The sequence below is a fragment of the Sporobolomyces koalae genome (assembly GCF_050403365.1).
Source record: "Sporobolomyces koalae JCM15063 DNA, S_koalae_JCM15063T_v1_ctg15, whole genome shotgun sequence".
Classification (NCBI taxonomy): Eukaryota; Fungi; Basidiomycota; class Microbotryomycetes; order Sporidiobolales; family Sporidiobolaceae; genus Sporobolomyces; species Sporobolomyces koalae.
The window spans coordinates 53356-72783 of NW_027481756.1; the positions used below are offsets into that span (position 1 = coordinate 53356).

The 19428-nt window shown below is 56.7% G+C and overlaps 5 protein-coding genes across 5 annotated transcripts; 3 read left to right on the plus strand and 2 right to left on the minus strand.

The window, feature by feature from the left end:
• Positions 1-479: 479 nt before the first annotated feature.
• On the plus strand, positions 480-4496 carry JCM15063_004532 (uncharacterized protein; the record flags this gene model as incomplete). Its single annotated transcript, XM_076678525.1, has 11 exons — positions 480-1315; positions 1387-1453; positions 1525-2247; positions 2306-2368; positions 2439-2636; positions 2703-2876; positions 2941-2976; positions 3034-3262; positions 3330-3441; positions 3506-3644; positions 3729-4496. 11 exons carry the CDS (start codon positions 480-482, stop codon positions 4494-4496), a joined length of 3345 nt encoding a protein of 1114 aa, XP_076534269.1.
• A 474-nt stretch (positions 4497-4970) lies between these two features.
• JCM15063_004533 (uncharacterized protein) lies at positions 4971-8328 on the plus strand (the record flags this gene model as incomplete). The annotated part of the gene is made up of 6 exons (XM_076678526.1): positions 4971-4973; positions 5065-5649; positions 5718-7700; positions 7775-7845; positions 7920-8139; positions 8251-8328. The coding sequence occupies 6 exons, from the start codon at positions 4971-4973 to the stop codon at positions 8326-8328; spliced, it is 2940 nt and encodes a 979-aa protein (XP_076534270.1).
• A 192-nt stretch (positions 8329-8520) lies between these two features.
• Positions 8521-10271, plus strand: JCM15063_004534 (putative alanine--tRNA ligase; the record flags this gene model as incomplete). The annotated part of the gene is made up of 4 exons (XM_076678527.1): positions 8521-8674; positions 8751-8906; positions 8968-9502; positions 9575-10271. The coding sequence occupies 4 exons, from the start codon at positions 8521-8523 to the stop codon at positions 10269-10271; spliced, it is 1542 nt and encodes a 513-aa protein (XP_076534271.1).
• A 300-nt stretch (positions 10272-10571) lies between these two features.
• Positions 10572-13454, minus strand: SOK1 (Sok1p; the record flags this gene model as incomplete). Its single annotated transcript, XM_076678528.1, has 3 exons — positions 10572-11846; positions 11928-12447; positions 12517-13454. The coding sequence occupies 3 exons, from the start codon at positions 13452-13454 to the stop codon at positions 10572-10574; spliced, it is 2733 nt and encodes a 910-aa protein (XP_076534272.1).
• A 2929-nt stretch (positions 13455-16383) lies between these two features.
• JCM15063_004536 (uncharacterized protein) lies at positions 16384-18877 on the minus strand (the record flags this gene model as incomplete). The annotated part of the gene is made up of 4 exons (XM_076678529.1): positions 16384-16709; positions 16778-17139; positions 17220-17308; positions 17387-18877. 4 exons carry the CDS (start codon positions 18875-18877, stop codon positions 16384-16386), a joined length of 2268 nt encoding a protein of 755 aa, XP_076534273.1.
• Positions 18878-19428: the final 551 nt, after the last annotated feature.

A 19428-nucleotide genomic window follows, 5' to 3' on the forward strand; every position in this document is an offset into this window, starting at 1 on the left:
GTGACCTCTGGTTCGGACACTTGCAGGTTCCGAGCTTCCGGGGTAGGATGCGAAGGTTTTTTTTGCCGGATACGAACTCTGATTCGAGCGAGCGCTCACTCGTAGTTACTCGTCTCGCTCCTTTCTGCTGTTGCGTCACTCTGACGACGCCCGATATTCGCTTGCCACCTCGACAACCGAGTCTCCACGGCGAGGATCGGCACAAGCGACGCTGCACGCGAGTGATCAACCTTGGTCAGCTCGGAATCCGTACTCCGAGATTTCGTAGATCCGGTTTCCTGGTGTGTCTCCGAATCGGTTTGCCCTTCGAGAGGTGCAGATCAGCTGCTGACGCTGAGCTGCGAACGTCCTCCAGAGTCGACCCCCGCAACGAGGGGTGAGGCCCAGCCGGCTCTCGCTTGTTCGTCCTTCCGTCCGCTCGTCCACTCTCGTCCGACAGCCAAAGACTCGTCCGGTTCCTTTTACCGTCTCTCGCTTCTATGGCATCGAACCAGTTCCACCAGTCTGATCGGGATCAGCCTCGCGAAAGGGAACCTCCGACGCTGTCCAGCTATCCGCCAACGCGAAGGCGAAGAGGAGCGTCGCAGTCCCTTCAATTCACGCCGTATGATTCGCGCATCCACGACCCGGGCCTAGCGTATGACACTGGCCTCCAGGCGGATGGCGCCCATTCCAATCATTCCGTCCAATCCTCACCGGATATCGCGCAGCGACCGATGCCTTCTCCTAGCCTGCATTCAAGCTTGACTCAGTCTCTTCAGCCTCAGACCATCTCTCCAACTGCTCTGTACCATCACGAGGTGCCTCCCTTCCACTCTCATGCCCGCTCGCAATCTCATCCGCATTCCCGCGGAACACCGCACGACCTCAACATGAACTTTATCCCTTCCCCGGTGACGACATCCTTCCCGTCCTACAACAGTGCATCTCTCGGGTCCCAAGGACAATATCCGGAGCCGCAGAGCCAGTACGACTATATGTTACCCGACCCGCACCCTGCGCGACCAGATCTCACGATCTCCGTCTCGGCAGGCCTGGTTGGACATCCGGAAGGCTGGACAGACTCTGCACAACCCCACTCTGCCGTGACAGAGACCGTGTCTTCAACCTCGACTTCCCCACGCTCTCGAAAAATCTCGCTCGCCGCCGACAAAAAGAAGAAAGTGAGCCCTCGCGTACCGACGATTACTCCTCTCCCTCCTCGAAAACGTTCTCCGGCTAGCTGCACACCATGTCGCAAGAAGAAGCTCAAGTGTGATCGATCCCTCCCGTGCGCCTCGTGCATCGCCAAAGGAACCGAGTGTGTTTGGGAAGGGTGAGGCTCTGTTCTTTTTCCGCACTTATCCCCATGCACTCTCCCCAGGCTCACCCGGGCTTGACTTACAGAGATGCCACCCCTCTCTATGTCAAAGATGAGCATGAGCACCGCGGGTCCAAGGACCTGCAGGTCCAGGTATGTCTCGCATTCCTGGGAACGCCCGCTCAGATCGCTAAAACTGAAGGTCCGCTTTGCTGCGCACTTAGATTGACCGCCTTCAAACGCTCGTCGACTTGATCGGTGCTCCGAGCTCAAAGAAGTTTGGGCTCGGTTTGCGTCAACCCACCGATTCAGAGGACGGATCCATCGAGTCGCAACCAGTATTCGATCTACTCGCGCAAGATTTGCCCCAGGCGCTTGTCGAGCTCGCTTTCGATGGTGTTCTGCCGCATCAACAGACTGGCGAGCAGGCGTTCTCTCCGACGGGTCGCAGTGGCATCGCGTTTGTTGAAGACGCTCGGGAGTTCTGCAGAGCCCGCAACGGGCATGCTCAAATCGGCGCTCGCAAGCTCGTGACGCCCTCAACCTCATCTTCCGAGGCGTCTCCATCGTCGAGCGTGCTCCTTCCTGCTCGAAACGTGCCTTTGCCCGCACCAGCGAGCTCCAGCCCAAATCTTGCCCTGCTCGAATCGCTGCCATCCCGCGCCGAAATCGAAGGGACCACGAGGTTCTTCTTGAACTCTGTCGAGTCGCTCGTTGCAATTGTCGACCATTCATCCATCGAACGTCAGCATGAGTCTCTGCGGCATGCGATCGACGACAATACGCAAATCAACCCGATCGAGACCGCTTACGTTGTTGCTGTGGCGGCTGCTGGACTCTCTCGGATGTCTCCGGCAGAATGTCAAAAGCTCTCGATCTTTGGGGATCGAAAAGCACTCTTGGACAGATGGCTTAGAGTCGCTTCAACCGCCTTGGCGCAATCTGCAGTAAGTCTCGCCCTCACGTACATCAGTTCGACTGCTGACAGTCGCTCGATCTGTCCAGTTTCCCGAGCGCGCGACAACAGACACAATCAGGGCGGCGCTGCTCATCGCCTCTTTGCGTATTGTGAGTTCTCCGATAACCGCAGCCAATTGTGCGAGTCTCACATATGTCACCCGCTGCACGACACATGCAGGTCTCCTCAGATTCGGATGGCGGCCAAGCCTACGCGAGTGGTGTCACTCTCATGTCTTCGGTCGTACATGCGGCTTTCGCCCTTGAACTGCATCGAGACCCAAATCGCAGCAACCCCAGAAAAGCCTCGTTCCCGGTATGCCAGAAGCGACGTCGACTCTTCTGGTCTCTTTTCTCGCTCTGCTCGTCTATGACTACAGTGAGTTTCAGCCGCCGAAGCTCCTTGGGACAGGTGCAAAGCTGACCTTAAGCCGGCTACGCAAAGGATGATTCGCGCATTTGGTCTCAATTCGACTTGCGCAGAATCGACTGTCATTTCCCTCTCGACTGCTTTCATGATGAACTCGAAATGGACGAATACGCAGTCCGTGCGAGGACGCGAGCGAGAATCAACAATAGCCAGGGGCCCTTTCAAGAGACCTCGATGACCTCATCGATTGTGAGTCGGGTGAACAGCGGTCCTGACTTGACTCGAAGCTGAACCCCATACCAACTTGCGCTAGTGTCATGCAAAGCTCGCATTCCTTGCGAAGAAGATTGTAGGTTCGCAGAGGTATCTGGCTATCGTCCATGCTGATTGTTATTTCCCTGTACAGTCGGACGAAGCTTTCTCAGTTCTCGGATGTCGTTACGATCAGGTTCTCGCACTCGACGCCGAACTGTCCAACTTTGAGAAGAGCTTGCCCGAACCTTACCGTCTCCACTTCAATGACGATCAGCAAGCGTACTTCACTTCACAATCTCAGCATCAGACCGATCTCAAGGCCGCACTCATCCACATTGCCATCTCCGCGGAGATCGTCCGACTGAATCGACCGTTCCTTGGTGAGCTCCCTCGAAGCTAGCTCGACCACGTCAAAGCAGACGAGGAAACTAACACGCAAGACTGTAGTTCTCGCTGCCAGTGATGGTACATATCACCATTCCCGGGAGCGCGCTGTCAAGCACGCGAAACGGGTCCTCTCGATCGCGTTCGACTCGGTGTGCAGCCGGATTGTCTCGAGGTGAGCCTGCCATGCTTCGCGCGTCCATATTCAGCTTTGCTAAGCCAACGAATGCACGCCATAGCTTGACAGCGAGGATCTTGTCTTCGGCGGTAGTCCTCGGGATCGATCTGCTGCAATCGCCCGACGAAGCCGACTCTCAAAGCATTCTGGCGCTTCTCCAGTCAGCGTCGGCCACGCTTGAACGGCAATCGAGGTACTCTGTACGTCGCGGGATTTTCCGGCGATAGGCGCTCGGACTCTTCGTAGTAGGCGTACGCTGACAGAAAGGCTCTCTGCCGCAACAGTCCATTGCGCGCCAAGGCACTTCGATCGTCGACTTCCTTCTCGAGCAGATCGGGAGCTCTGCAGCCGCGTCATCCACAAGGTACAGAGCGAAACGAGCGAGGACGGCACGGTACAGCCCGGACGACGTAACCCTGCCCTTTCGTCAAGAATGGCCGGCGTCGGAATCGGAGTCGGCGCTCAACTCGCGCGCGGCAAGTCCCGGGAGCGACTCCGAGATCATCAAGTCTCGTCGCAAGGCGAACCGACCTACTCTCAAGCCCTCTGCTCGTTCCGAGAGTCACATCGCTACCCGCGCTCGCTTACAGTCCACTCGACCGACCCTTGAACGGGGCCATCGCAGTCACTCTGCAGAGGATTCCCCGATCGTCTCGTCTGGGTCGCTGCAACTCTCGCCGACGACGAGCGCGGCATCGGCACCTTCGTTCTACGCTCCAAGCTCACTCGACGAATCTGCCTCGAACCCGCATCACCTACTGCCTCATCTTCAGTCCTCTTCGACAATATCGCCTGCGATCAATCTGGCCGGAATGCCCAATTCCGCGCTGCCGCCACCGCCCACCATGTTCCGCTATTACCAGTCTCCTGCACCCCGCGCGACTTTCCATCCCCACACCGGAGTCGCGGCTGTCGACTATGCAACCGGTCGAGGCTCACTGTACCCGGATGGACCCGATTCTCAGCAGAACGAGCGCATGGACACCGATGACTTGCGCGTGAACCCGGAAGCGCACTATTCGTCGTTCGACGACGGATACAGACACTCTTGACCTTGAACCTCACCTCGTCCTGTACTCACCCACCTGCTCTTTGCAGCTGTACCACTTTCAATTGTATCACTCGGTTTGGAAATGAAACGAAATGAACGAGACGAACGACTTGAAAGCAGCGTGATAACTTGCGAGATTGCGAAGGCCGTATTTCACAAGCTCGAAATTCCTTTGCCCATGACTGTCGTTCGAGCACTCGAACGTTCCATATAAAGAGTGACTTGATTGTGGACTACCTGCTAGAACAGCCATCACCAATAGCGTCGTCCGCTAGTCGTGGTCTGATGGACGTTATGTGGATTTCGATCACGTTGAGCGCGAATTACTAGATCTCCCACTGAGATCTTTCGTCACCCACTAACCTCGCCGCAGCTCACGAATAGACGTTCTGACAGATCCAAGTCTCCTGCGACGCGCTATAGCATACTCACGCCGCCCAGAGCACGGCACGGGGAACGCGTTTGATCGGCATACATGGTGAGTGCCCCTGCAACCCAATGACCCTCTACTACCTACGGCGACTAAAGGGGCAACACCGCTGACACGAACCCCCCTACTGGCTCAATAGCGGCGGATATTTGGCGGCACTGCGCTCGCGGGATCGTCGACTTCGAATTCACTCTCATCCGATGCCGTCTCATCGCCGGTCTCTCCGACCCATGAACGATCACCACCTCTGACACCTGTGTACGAGACGCACTTCAGACGTGACGAAGAAGGCGAGCAGCAGAAGAAAGGCTGGTTCGGAGGACTCGTCAGGACTTCGAGCACAACAAACACCACGGCAACAGGTGCAGGGGATTCCAGGCATCACGCTGCGGATTCTACGAGGACCAATCCATTGCCGGGAGGATCCACGTATGAAGATTTGGATGCGGAACGGTTACCATTCGGCGGGAGCCGTTCCCCTTCGGCGCTCGTCTCGTCACCCCGCAACGGGCACTTCCGCCAGACGAGTCGTTCGTCGGCGAGCCTCGGAAGCGCTTTCGGCGGTTCGAGCAGCCGGCCGTTCTCGCCAGATGGAGGACTAGCAGAAGGGCAAGCGACTGTGCCCAAAGACGCTATCATGATTGAACTCTTGTCGGGACAAGCTGCGATCGAGGCGAAGGATTACGACGTGCTAGATTGGGATCAAGTGCAGGAATTGAAAAAAGTGGGCCCTCCCGTTTCGACCGAAGCCCGACCAGAAACGTCACACTAATTGCCGTTCTCTGACGCTAGGAGCATTCACTTCTTGCCAAGCGGATAGCGTCCCTCACGCGATCAGTCGCGCTCGAGACCCGCCTGCGAGACTCGGCAGCGAAACTCGTCCGCTTGACGGTACCAGCATCGACCGCAGAACCTTCTCGTACCCCGATCTCTTCGCCGACCAGAAGACACGTCTCTCAGGAGCAAGCCGAAGCTCAACTCGCAACGGCACAGACCAAGCTCGACACCGTTCAAGGCGAATTGTACAAAGTTGGATGGAAGGAATCCGAGATCCGTACGAAATTGCTCAAACATACTGCCGGAGTGCTCGCGCTCTCGACTCGAAAGAAGCAGGAAGAGGAACAGAGACTCGCTGCAGGGCCCTTGTCGCCAACTCTGCCCCAACATGGTACAGCATCAAGCAGTTCGCACGAGTCGCCTAGCCCGGCGGGTCCCAACGCGGACCTTCGATTCGATGGAGCTCATTTCTTCTCGGGCAATCGCGAAGCGGTCATCCCGACCGCTCGTAGTCAGAGTTCTCCCTTTGCGAGTCCGAACCCTACGCAAGGCGCATTCCCGCCTGTCAACTTGCAACATCAACAGGATCAGATTCACGATCTCGAATCGCAGGTCAGACGCCTCGAAGCAGAGAAGGCTCAAGTCAAACTCGAGCACGATCGGATCCAGCACGAACTCGACAACGCGATTGCGGGAGCGAGTCAGGAAAAGGCACGTAGTGCGACACTCGAAGCCGACGTAACCAGCCTCCGCCAGGGTCTCGAGCGAGCCGAGGAAGACGTGTCGAGGGCACGACAGGAAGCCGAGACGATCAGACACGACGTGTCGCTCGCGCGAAGTACTTCGACAACCCACGAACGGGACCTCGAACTCGCAAGAGACGAGGTACGGGAAGCAGGAGACAAAGCACGAGAGCTCGAACTTGAGCTTGAAGAACTCGAGACAAAGCTCGCCGAGGCAGAGCAGAAGGTTGGACAACTCGAGACGGAAGTGCAGGAAGTACGACAGGAACAGGTCGCGGGGGAGAAAGCCTGGGCCGAGCGACTCGAACAAGCCGAGCGACACAATAATCGGGAGCTCCCAGACGAGACGGAAGAATCGCTTGGAGAGCAGGAGGCGAAACAGAGAGTGCGCGAGCTCGAAGACGACAACCGCAAGATGGTACAAGCGGTTGGAGACGTACTCCGTCGTCACCGCATGCGGCCTGTGCTTGGAAGCGCCCTCCGCGAGACTCCCTCATTCGACGACACGACGAGCCGGCACGATCTCCCGTCGTACCTCGCCTCGACGCTCGATGCCCATTTCGACAAGGTTGCTTCGCACGTTACTCACCTCGACGAGCAACTGTCGACCACTCGCAGCGACATGGACGCAACACGCAGTAGCCTTGATACGGAGCTGAACGAGGCGAGCGAGCGCCATTCTGCACTCGAGAACGAAATCGAGGCTCTCCGGATCGAGAAGGACCTATTGCGAGAATCGCTCGACTCGGCTCACGCTCAGAGTAGAGCTACTGAGACCCGACTCGAGTCGATCCCGATCCTCGAGCAGAATTTGTCGGCCGCGATCTCGAACGAGACCAAGACTCGAGAGGAGTTCACGGCGTTGCAAGCGAAGATCTCGACGCTCGAATCGCAACTCGCCGAGGTAACCGAGGTGCACGGCAAGTCGTACAAGGTCCTGCAGGATCTGTTCAAAGCCTTGCCCCCGCTCGACACTCGACCTTTGCCCGAGCACGGAGCCGACGACCTCGGTTCGCTCAAGAACGCGTTCGACCCGAACGCGAGGCGCCAGCTCGGCAACTTTATTGCCGACATCACGTCGTCGGGAGGCAAGTTCTCGGTCGAAGGGCTCGCCGAGCGCATCAAGCTCCTGCTGGCTGAGGACCAGAAGGTTGTACAGCGTCTCGCTGCGTTCGAGTCGGAGAAGACTGCGTTCGACAAGACTCGCAAAGCGGTCGAGGAGAGATCGGCAGAGTTGCATTCGAACGAGCGCAAGGTGAGTTTCCGTCTCGTTTCACATCTCGCGATCAAGGCAAGTTCAGGGACTGAGCTCTTCCCCGCGTTCTGCAGATCAAGGACCTCGAAGAACGAATCGAGGTTTCGTCGCAGCAAGAGGTCACAATGCTAGAGCGTCTCAACGAGTAAGTCTTGTTTTGTCTCGCCTTCGGTTAGGGAGCAGAAGACAGTATTTACTGACTGTATCCATTATCGGTAGCCTGACCGAGTCGCTCGAGCAGACCCGGCTCGAGAAGCGCAAGCTCGAAACCCAAGTTTCGCAACTTCAGGCGCAAGTGCAGGCGCACGGCGCCACAGCCTCGTCGAGCTCGGCATCAAACGTCGACACGGAAGAACTGCTCGACCAGATCGCAGACCTCGAAGAAGAACTCAAAGATGCGAAAGCACGCGAGCAAAAAGTGAGGAGTCAGCTTCTCGACGTACGTTTCTTCTTTTCTTTCTTTCGTTCTTGTCCTTTCAACTCGCTCGCATGTTTACCATCATGCACGATATTGACACATGTTGCACTCGGGGTGATTCGTTGTTTGCAGGAGCTCAGCACGGTTCAGAGTGAGGTGTCGTCGCTCAAGACTCAACTGCGACAAGCACAGCGCAAAGCAGGCAAGTAGAGCTGGGTCCAAGGAGGTGTTGTTCCTCTAGGCATGTTGTAATAGCACGGTGCAGAAATTGATTCCTAAGATTGGTTGCCAATTGCGCGGGGCTTATCGCTCATCAATGATCAACCCGCTGATGAGCGCGAATTGATGCTTCCGCGCCTCCCGCGTTTACTACCGACTTGCCAGTCGCTCCACCAGTGCAAGATGGTCTCAGTCGCGATCGCTCCTGCAGTGGCTGCATCGGAACCCCGCACTCGTTCAGGGTTCGCCTCCACCTCGCAATCGACTCCCGCGAGCTACCTCGACCTCCAATTCGCCCTGCCTGAGAAGCGTTACGTTGGATGTCTTGCCTGTCAGAGTACGTGCATGCACTCGGGCTCGGACATGCGAGCATTCGTGGGTCGACTCACCACGCTCGTTTTGTTTCCTCATAGGAGATCCACTCCTCTCAGAGCTGCAGGCCACTGTCCTCAGATCGGACAAGGTGCGCAAGACAGCAGCGCCAACTCAACCTAATGGCAAGAAGGGAAAGAAACTGGTCGAACCAGACACCCCTGAGCAATTGTGGGAGATCGAATTGGACGATACGGGTACGCAATTCAGTTCTCGTGATCGTCGTGTCATGACGAGTCTGAATGCGGTTCGCTACAGTCCTGTTTCCCGAGGGAGGCGGACAACCGAGCGACACTGGATCTCTCGTGCCACTCGATGACAGCGGTGCTCCCATCGAAGCCGAAGCAGCTCGCGTGCGCGAAGTCGTACGCCGCAATCTCGACGCCGTCCACTTCGTGACGAAACCTTTCCCGGTTGGTAGTCGAGTCCTCGCACGCGTCGACTTGGACCGACGTGCCGACCTCATGTCGATGCACACGGCGCAACATCTTCTCAGTGCCGTGTTTGAACGAGAACACGGACTGGACACCCTCAGTTGGAGTCTGCAGAAGTTTCCTGAACCGTGCTACATTGAATTGCCGAGAACGCCGACAGCAGTCGAGATTGAGCGAGTGCAGAATCGATGCAACCAGGTGATTGCCGAAGGTCGAGCGGTTCAGGTCAAGATGGAACTCGTATCGGAGGAGACGGGTGTAGAGCTGAATGAGAAAGCGCCACAAGATTACCGAGATGAGGTTGGAACGCGCGCTCCCGTACAGCGTACCGTCACCATCGAAGGTCTCGACGAGAATCCGTGCGCGCACCCTCTCACTCTCGGCACATGCGGTTCCGAAAATGGAAATCTGATACGCTTTGTGAATATCAGTTGCTGCGGCACACATTATCCCGATCTATCGTGGTTGCGATCCCTGTTCATCTCGCCCTACACGACTCCGATCCGAGGTCAAAACTGTCGATTGTACTTTGTCGCCGGACCTCGAGTACTTCACCTCCTGTCGTCGTCCCACCAGTATGCACGTGCTGCAGCGTCTGAAGCCGGCTGCAACCCGGCAGACCTTGCCGATCGCGTCCACGGCATGGTCTCGACCTTGTCGGACCTCAAACGTCGTGAGAAGCGCATGAAGGAGGAACTCGCGGGACACGTCGCCAAGGACCTGTGGAACACTGCGATCCTCGAATCCACCGCCAGTGATGACGATCGTATGCTCCCGATCGTGGGATGTTCGTTCCGAGAAGAGGAAGCGACCAACTCTCTCGAATTCTTGTCACTCGTCTCGATCGACCTCGCCGCCAGGTTCAACGCGCTCGAACAACCTGAACGCAAGTACTTGTTCGTACTCGCAGCAGGTGACACGGCAGGTTCGGCCACTGCGACTCCCGGTTCCGTGCTCATTCTCGGATCGGAGGATTGGGTCGCCAAGGCGGGCAAACTCACGGTCGACAAACTCGCGGGCAAGATCAAGGGGGGAGGCAAAGGAAGGTGGCAAGGCAAGTTGACGGACAAGTGGGTCGCAGGCGATCGAGAGAAACTCGAACGAGTTGTTCAAGAAGCAACGATTTGAAGAGGACAGTCGCAGGTTGGGGACAACGAAGGATCTCCAAGGCGCGAAGCGAAGTTCATAGTCTAGATGTAATTCAGGGTCTGCGAAAAGAACAAGACTGCGATTGAGGAAAGCAAAAAGACGAGAAAAAAGCTACGAGGTGAAAAATCGAAAGGGAACGCTGCAGGGTTATGGTACTGACGAAAAACGAGGGGTTTGCTTGCTGGGAGAAGGTAGGGGGGAATCGAAATTCGAAATCGAGACAATACAGGACAGGTCAGAACGAAGGTGCAGGACTGCGTGCGTGCGTGCGTGCAGGATTTAGTTGAAACGTTCCGAGAGAATGCGATGGTACATTGGTCGAAAGACCGATAGGTTGAACGACGTGACTTTGGTGATTCTGGCGCCGAGCACTCGGATCTCATCCGAGAGAACACCGAGGCCATTGCGCGAAAGGTTCGAGGTGAAGGCGGAGGCAGAGGTTTTATCGAGAGCAATCGAGTTCGACGCAATGTCGTGAGCTGCACAGCGTCGCTTGACATCGTCTTGCGCTTCATCGTCGTCGGCCGAGTGCGAGCGCTTCAAGCCGCGCTTGCTGTTATTGATAGGGCACGGCGAAGCCATCATGCTCGAGGTAGGCATGAAACCAGATCCTTCTGCGGCAGTGGACCGGTCAATGCGTCGACCACCTGTGCGCATGGACGCTCCTTGCGGGCTCGGTGACCACCAATTGATGAACTCGTAGTCGCTGCGAGCTTTCTCGCAAGCGAGCTCTTCGTCCACGAAGGCCTGGAGGGTGTTCTGCAGGCGTTTCGAAAGAAGCTGGAAAACGTGGGACGACGACCTCGCATGTGCTTCGAAATACCCTTCGACGAGCGCGATGAGCGACGGTTCAGGTGTCGCGAGGATGGACGAGCGGGTCGCAGAGCCGGCGCGGGACTTTGTTTCTTGCACACGGGCGGCGACTTGGAGCAAGGCGTCCTTCATCGCTCGCCTCCATTCTACATTTTCGAGTTTGTGGACACCGACTCCCGGAAGCCCTTGCGGGATTCCGATGCTCGAAGCGGCAGGGCCCACGAGCGATGGTGCGAAACCGGTGATGGGTGAGATAATGCACCACAGCTCGTGCCTAACGAGGTCGAGCTCCTCGGCAGAAGGTCGAGCCGGGGATGAGAGCTGCTGGTAAAGGAGGAGCAGCATGTAGACGATAGTGAGGTCGGTGGCGTCGCAGTGGAAATGTGCCATGCGGAAGGCGTCCAGCTGGAGCGCCTCTGGGATAGCTGAGAGCGTTTCTCCAAACTCCGCCCGAAGTGATGAAGGAGACTTGGTAGTCGTCTGCTGAGGCGAGAAGACGAGATCGAGTACGCCCTGCGTGACGATGCGGTCGACCAGCGAGGCCGGGTCTTGCGTGACTACGCCTCCCGCGCGTGTGAAGGAGTCGGCAGCCTGGCAAATCCAGCTCTCGGTGCGCGGAATATTCGGGCCAGTGAGGGCGTTGTCGATTCCAGTCGCGCCTTCCAAGAACCTCCGCTCAAATTCGACAGAACTCTGGAGAAGGTAGGGACGCAAGGAGCGGAGCTGATGGTTGGCAATATCCTGAGGCGTGATATCCAAGCAGAAGACGTCAGCGCGATGACCCAATACGAGAGATTGCCGGAGAGGGCTAGGGAGACTAACGAGTTTCATAAGCTCGAGCACCTCGAAGCACAATCTGAGACCAATCACAACTCCATGTCCTTCGCACGCAGTGACCATCTCGTCAACGAGGTCATCGCGCATCGGAGCGCAGTGGGTTTTGAGCGTATCTCCGAGGAACCTCGCGAGACCTGCGACATCGAGGGTGCCTTGGACGAGCTGTTGACACACGACAACGGGATCGAGCGCGTCGAGCAATTCTTCACGGAGGCCATCACATGGCATCGACTGCGAAGAGGTGGTTTCGACTGGAGGAAAGACGGCCGTCGAAGGCATGTTGGGGGACGCAGAGGTCGAGGCGGGGAGAAGGGAAAGCAAGATACCGCGCAACTCGGCGACGAGCGAGACAATACGAGTAGGCAACTGCGCAGAGGGGTCGAGCGAGGGGCAGATGCAGGGGAGAAGCGTCGACTTGAAGAAGGTCGTACATCGGCACCCGAGCGTAACCTCCCGGGAGACAGCCATCCAGTACTGCTCGGCGCTCGCTCGTTTGCGTTCGCCTCTGCTCCGATGAGGACAAGTCGCGTCAGCGCGTCTCCATCGAAGACAGGCGGAACAGAACCGAGCTTACCTTGCGCCATCAAGATTCGGCCTGAACATGAGGTTTGGATCAAACACGACATCGTGTCGGAGCTGAGCGTTGCGAAGGACTTCTGGCAAGTCGAGTTCGCGCAGCGTACTACGCGAGATTGGAGGCAAGAGCGGAACCGGTGCGAGATGGCAGGATCCGTCAATACCGCTATGCGCAAGCCTCGAGGCATGCAGCCTGACTACGTCGTCGAGCGAGAGTCGACGAGGCGGTCGAGGTGCAGAGCAAGGTTGTTTTCGCTCACTCCGGGACTTCTCGGACCGCAAATCGTTCGAGTCGTATAGCTTGACCGATAGGCGCGGACGAGACTCGTCCGAGGGCCTGATGATCGCTTGCGCGGGTATCGGTCGCCACGATGAGGATGTTGGAAGGGAGTTGGCCCGTCGCCGGACCAATGGGCCTTGCACGGCGGTCAGGGGCGTAGAGAGTAGCCGTACCGGCATACTTCTGGTAAACGGGATCGCCGGCTGAGAGGCGGATCGAGCGAGAGGCGTTGTATGCGAAAGCGAGGGGCATGTAGCCGACTGGGGGATGGCCGGGGCGACAGCGGACTGGATTTGCTGCGGGTTCTGGGCAGCGGTCCATGCATCGTTTCCGCCGCTGGTGAGGGACGTTCTGCGTAACCGTGGCGTAGCCTGCTCGCTTCGTTCGGATTGTGTCGACGTCTTCCTCCTGCGCAGCATCGCGCGAGGACGTGCGTCGCTGCCGTCCTCGACATGCTGCATGTCGATGTCTCGTTCGTTTCCTTCCTCTACCTGTCCGTCGATGGTGTCCTTGCGCGAGTGTCGCGGTTCGGTCACGGTCGAACCGCTTGTAGAAGCGGTGGTTGCGTGACAGGCGCCGGCGGTCGGAGAGGCCGACGTAGGAGTCGGTGGGGTCGAGGTCGATAGCGAAACTTGGGAAGAGTACGAAGCTTCCATCGGCCGCTCCAACCGGTGCCGGCAGACGATGAGATATCGACGAAGGGAAGGACGAAGAGAGAGAGAGCCCCAGCCGCTAGGGAGTCACGAGGTGGAGGGGTTCGTTCGAATGTGAGAAGGGGAACCTGCAGCGCCGAAATTGCACGGATGGGGTCAGTGACCTACAACCGCATCTCGGCTCGCTTCTAAACGGTACCCACGGTCGAACGACGACAACTTACGTTATGAGCAATAAAACCCCGGCTAGGAGCAAGCGGGTGAATCACGGAGGAGAGACCTTTTTTTTCCCTGTGTTCGGTGAGACGGGTCCAGGTCGGTCTGAAACGACGCTCGTGCCCCTTGCTTGTCTGTGGATTGACTGTCGACGGTCGCGGAAGAGCAGCACAAGGTGGAAGAACAGGCAGTGTGGGAGGAAGCAAGGGGAGAGGTGCGCGCCACCAGGGCTTGCGAAATCCGTTCGGGTAACGACGTTGAGAGAATGTGAATCGACGAGCGCGGGCAGAGAGTCGCATATTCGGAATCTGAGGCAACGCTGCCAGACGCGTGGCCCGTGGCACTTTCCTTCCTGCAGCGCCATCCTGTACTCTCAACGGTAATGAGCAGCTACCCGATATGAATCAGTACCTGACCCTGGCCAGGGATCGTCGCCCGCCTGCCGTCAACAAGGCAAGGGGCTGTCGCGTGAGACACTGCATCCGGAAGGTGTCGATCCGTTCCGTCAATTGTCGCTTTTTGCGCTCCTGCGCTCGTTTCCGCTCTCTTGCTGCAGACGGCGGTCGACATCTTCCTCATTCGTAGCGGCACCACGCTCCTGCCTCGGCACGCACTCGATGATTTTTCCCAAAGTTCTACCTTCTCGGCCCGCTCTCTGACTTCACTTTACCGGGCGCACTCATTCCGGTCGGACTGCGCCACGACTGTAGTTGTCATTGCGGCGAATTATTGAGACACCTCCTTCAATGACCCATCCTCCCTGGTTTGCGCGATAACAAAACGTTCCGGTCCCGTTCTGCTTTGAGCGAGCTGGTGATGGGGCGCTACAGTAGAGGACCTTCGCGATTGCGGTCCGCCTGCCGGCCGCTTCTGCAGCTCGGTGCCGACACCTTCGAACAGCGGCGAAGAACCGCTTCATAGACTCCGTAGCCCGACCGCCTAGCTCGCAGGTGCAGGACGTCGACCATTTCCGTCGTTGCATCCAAGCTTCTTTCCGCAGGGAAAGGTGCAGCAGAGTTTCGAGCCTTGGTCCGGGAAAGAAAGCTCGAAACCGAGTTTCTGGATGACCTTCTCAGGAACAAGAAGAATGGCCGACTTCTTCGCATTCACAAACTCGCTCATGCCGAGATCGCTACGTGCTCGGGCTGGTGCTTCCATCGTGCCTTCAACATACTCCTCATTGAGCACTCGAGGCAGAACCCGACGGCCCAATTGAGGTTGGATAGAGAATCCCGCAAAGGAAAACTTCCCACCCTGAGGTCTGCACCACGACCTAACAGTAGGACGGATGCGCGCGACGGAAGCTACATACGGCAGCATGAGGTCAGTGTACGAATCAGTGTTAAGTTCGGCATCCGCCTTGCCTGCCGAATGAGAGAACAGGTTGCCTTGACCTCGAAAATGGCAGGTTTCTAGAAGTGGCCCGCTCCAAAATGGCATTCTTCTACTTGCGGCAAGCGGTCCGTCGCTCGATGCTTAAACTTTGATTCGCTCTATTACCTGGACAGCGATCACATCGCTCGCGTGTGAGGGTCTCTTCCTTGCCCGACCAGGCTGATCATCGTTCGCAGAAAAAAAGAAATCCTGCCTGGCCGAGAGGAGTCAGAGAGCTTTGGCCTCAGTCCGGCGACAGGAGGTTTCGGAAATGCCTGTACGATCACATCATTCGTCCTTGAGATGTATCGGACGCGGAACGATCGCAATGACGCCTGTAGATTCGAGATTGCTTTCCTTCTTTTCCTCAGATAACTTTCTTCAACCGTCTCTGGCGTTGGACCCTCGGTGAGCGCATGGAAACTGACCTTCCGTCCAGATGCTGGTCTGCGGTCCCGTGAATACTCGGAACCGATGCGCTTCTTTCATGCATCTTGTTCCCCAACCGGTCAAAGCTTTTCCTCGCGCGAGTCAAGACACCGCCTTTCTCTAAGTGACCACAGCGGGCGATCCAGTTGCACGCCCCCCAAAAAAACTAACGTAGACCCGCCTGCCTGTTAAGTCCAGTGCAACTCCTCACTGAACCCCCCCAAACCTCGAACACATGTGTGTCTGATCAAGTTGGCGAACTTCGCTTTACAATTCATAGTTTCCAGTATTCTCATGCACTGAGGGGACGAGACTCTGTGTCAAGATGTCTTAACCCCCTCGCTTCGAGAATTCCCGAGCAAACTGTCTCGTATCGAGAGGCCAAGTTCTTCCCCCCGAAACCCATTTTTTTCTTCCTACCTAGGCTCTTCCCCCTTGCGTCTCGCATCTCTCTCCCTCGTTAGCGCAAAAAAAAATTTCGCTCTCGGTTCTCTCACATGAGGGGGAGGAGCAAAGGTTCGAGCTTGAAAAAAGGTATCACAAAGTTTCGAAATTGTTACATGTACAAAAGAAGGCGTTCACCGTACACACACAGATAGAGAGAGGAATGAGAAATGGTACAACCGTGCGAGTGAAAGACGGACTACTAAGCGATCGTAGGTTGAGAAGGGGTGATGAGTCGCGCAAAGTCTCAAAGGGAGGGAGGAGGAGAAGAGAGATGAAACACGGCATGTGAATCGAAGAAGAGGAGAACCGAACAGCAATTGGATGAGAACAGAAAAGGTGGGGCCAGAGAACGGCGTCAATTGACCGCAAGTGAGTGTGCAAGTGCAGGAGGGGCAAGTCGAACAGAGAGAAATGAGGATAGAGAGTCGGATGCGAACGATAAAGAGCGTGAAAACCGTCAGAGTCTCTAGGGTAGGTTCGGCACTGGGGGCAAGATGCCTTCTAACGGTGGGATGACTTCGATCTTGGAGAACCAAGGATCGTTCAAGATCGTCTCGGTGGTTGCTCGGGTTTTCGGATCCGGGTCCAACATCCTGCGAATGATCGAGCGACATTCCCGAGGCACGAGGTTCGAGAGTGGTGGAGGCGTCGAGGAAGAAGTCGAGTACAGTTGCACGTACGGACCGAACGAGGGATCAGACTGTTTTGCAACTCGCCACGGGAGTTCTTGGAAATGCATGCAGTAAAAGACGACTGCGGCAGCCCACACGTCGACGAGTCGTGCATCGTACTCTGTGCAAGGCAACAGAGAATTTGGATGAGCGAATCGGATTGATTCATAGAGTCGACAATACACTCACCCTTGTGTTCGAATTGTTCAGGCGCAATGTACGGTTCCGAACCACAGAGGCCTTTGCTGAGGTGAGTCTTCTTTTCCCAGCACATCCTGAACACGTCGCTGACTCCAAAGTCGGTAATCTTGACGTGACCTTTCGCATCAATGAGCAAGTTTTCCGGTTTAATGTCTCGGTGCGCGACTCCCATCGAGTGGAGGTACGAGATTCCGGCGATGATTTGTTTGAAGTACGAGTTGATTTCGGCGGGTTCGAGGTCACCCTTCTTGATCGCGGCGTACAAGTCCCCACCGGGACAGTACTCCATCACTTCGCACCAGTGTTGTTGCTCGTCTTGCACGAGGTCGACAGTTTCGACGACATTGTGACTGGATTTTCGTCGCATTCCCGAGATGAGGGGCAAAGACTGAGCAACTTGCTCATGTAGGATACAGAGACAGAGACTGACTGGTGAAGGGTCGACGAGATACAAAACTCGGACGTCAATTTCTTGACATACTCCTTCTCGGTCTCGTTCTTTCGCCGTTTTCGGAACTCCTGCAAGCCCAACACGAAATGTTGGGAAGGAGAGTCAGTCTAGGGGTAAGGCTCGCAGAGTGGTAGAAAGACCCTTACCTTGACTGCATAGAGTCGTTCTGTGCTTCGATCCCACTTGTGCGCGAGCCTGACGACGGCCGTCGCACCTTTGCCGACAATAACCTTGTCACACACTCCGTACTTCTTGCTCAGACTCGCATTGCTCTGACCTCCTCGGCTCTTGGTTTCGGAACCTCCGTACTGACTGCGTCCTTCGTCCCCGTGTTCGCTCTTGCCATCGTCACTCTTGCGACTCGTGACGCTCGTCTTGCGTTGGACCTTGATCCTCATGAAATCCATCGCGCCCCCCAACCCCGTCTTCTCGTGATGAGGTTCAGTCGCAGTCGAGTGATTCCCTGCCGCACCTGCTCCCGCTGCATCTCCACCTCCGTTCCTCGATCGACCGTTCTGACTCGGAGTACGTCCTCTCGAGAGACTGCGTTCTCGTTCTCGTTCATGTTTCTGAGCACGTTCGCGTTCCTTGAGTTCCTCCTTCTCGCGTTTCTCGCGTTCCTTGCGTTCCTTCTTTTCACGTTCCTTCTGTTCCTTTTCCCGCTTCTCCCGTTCTTTCGTCTCGTTGGCACTCTTGCGCCTCATCAATGATGCTCCTTCTCCTGTCGAGGACGTCCCTTCACCTCCGGTCGAAGCGAATTGTCCTCCCGTGGAACCGCTGCCCGAACCTCCTCCTCCTCGTTCCATCGCTTGACTGCCGTTGCCGCCGTGAAGGTTGGTCGTCGAACTACCAAGTGCCGAAGAGACGATCGAGACGTTCGAACTGTTCTTGTCTCGATCAAACAGTTTGCCAAACACGGATTTCTTCTCCTTGATCGGGGGTGGGGACAACCCAGTTTCGGAATTCTTCTTTTGCACGACAGGAGCGTTCAAAGTCGAGAGGTACGAAGATTGGGTCGTGGGAGCAGTCGGGCGCGAATTGGGTGGAGCAGGAGTCGGAGACCTCGAATCTCCGGGAGTCACGACAGTCGATGAAGAGGTCGTTCCTGCGGGACCTGGGATCGGGATGGCCGAATTCGAAGTCGACGAAGCCGATGATGAAGACGAGGGAACTGCTACTTTCGTAGCTTGTTGTCCAGCCGAAGTCCTCGCGAGGATCGCAGTGGCCAAGCGTTCGTGATTGTCATCGAGGTGTCGAGTCAGGTTGCGCGCTTCAGAGCCTGAACCGTGTTGAGCCGGGTGATGCAACGACGTGTGATCGCGTTGGGACAGTTCGAGGTTGATCGCATTGAACTCGGGCAACGGGTCTCGATCGTCGTCATGTCCGGCGGGAGTGGGAGGAATCGACACGGTCGAGTACGGAGAGAACTGAGGAGTTGAACCGGATGATAACCCGGGTGAAGATGGACCTCCTGCGTGAGTCGAGTGCGAGTCGAATTCACCGAGTTCGGAACTTGGGATCGGCAGTGCGGAGGTGGCTGAGGGGGCAGAGAGGAACGCGGGTCTCTCGGAGACGGAAGACGCGAGCGGGGGTTCAGACCCGTCCTCGGTCGAAGGGGGAGCGGCAGTGGTAGACATGCTTGGGTGGTGCTGCGAGTGACAAACGAGGGCGGGAAAGCGATCCGAGTGACGAACCACGCGCGCGGGAACTCGAACAGATGACTCGCTGCAGGCGGGAGGAAAGTCGAGATTGTAGCCCAGTGTAGAACAAGCGATACAGAGCGAAGGTCGGAGCGCGAGAGCGAGGGGGCAAAGCGAGTCGAATTCAGTCAGCCGATTTGGTCATCACGAAACAACCGGGTCCCGACATCCTCGCTCTCTCGCTCTAGAATCTTCCACGCCCCGCTTTCAATCGCAGCCTCTGCCGAATCTGTCGTTTCCGTCACCAAAACCGCGTCTTGGCCAATGTCGCCGATTCTCACGACCCGACCTCGCTCGTGATCAGCTTGTCCAACCCTTCTCTAGGTCACAATCATGACCATCATGGCCCAGACCTACAGTCCTTGTAATCCCCACAACCGATTCCTCCCAACCAAGCTGCGAGAAGAGTAGGAATTGCGCAACCAGATCACTCACCAGTGATCTCGCAAGTTGCCAAACTCGCCCCGAAAGAATCGCTTGAGCAGTCG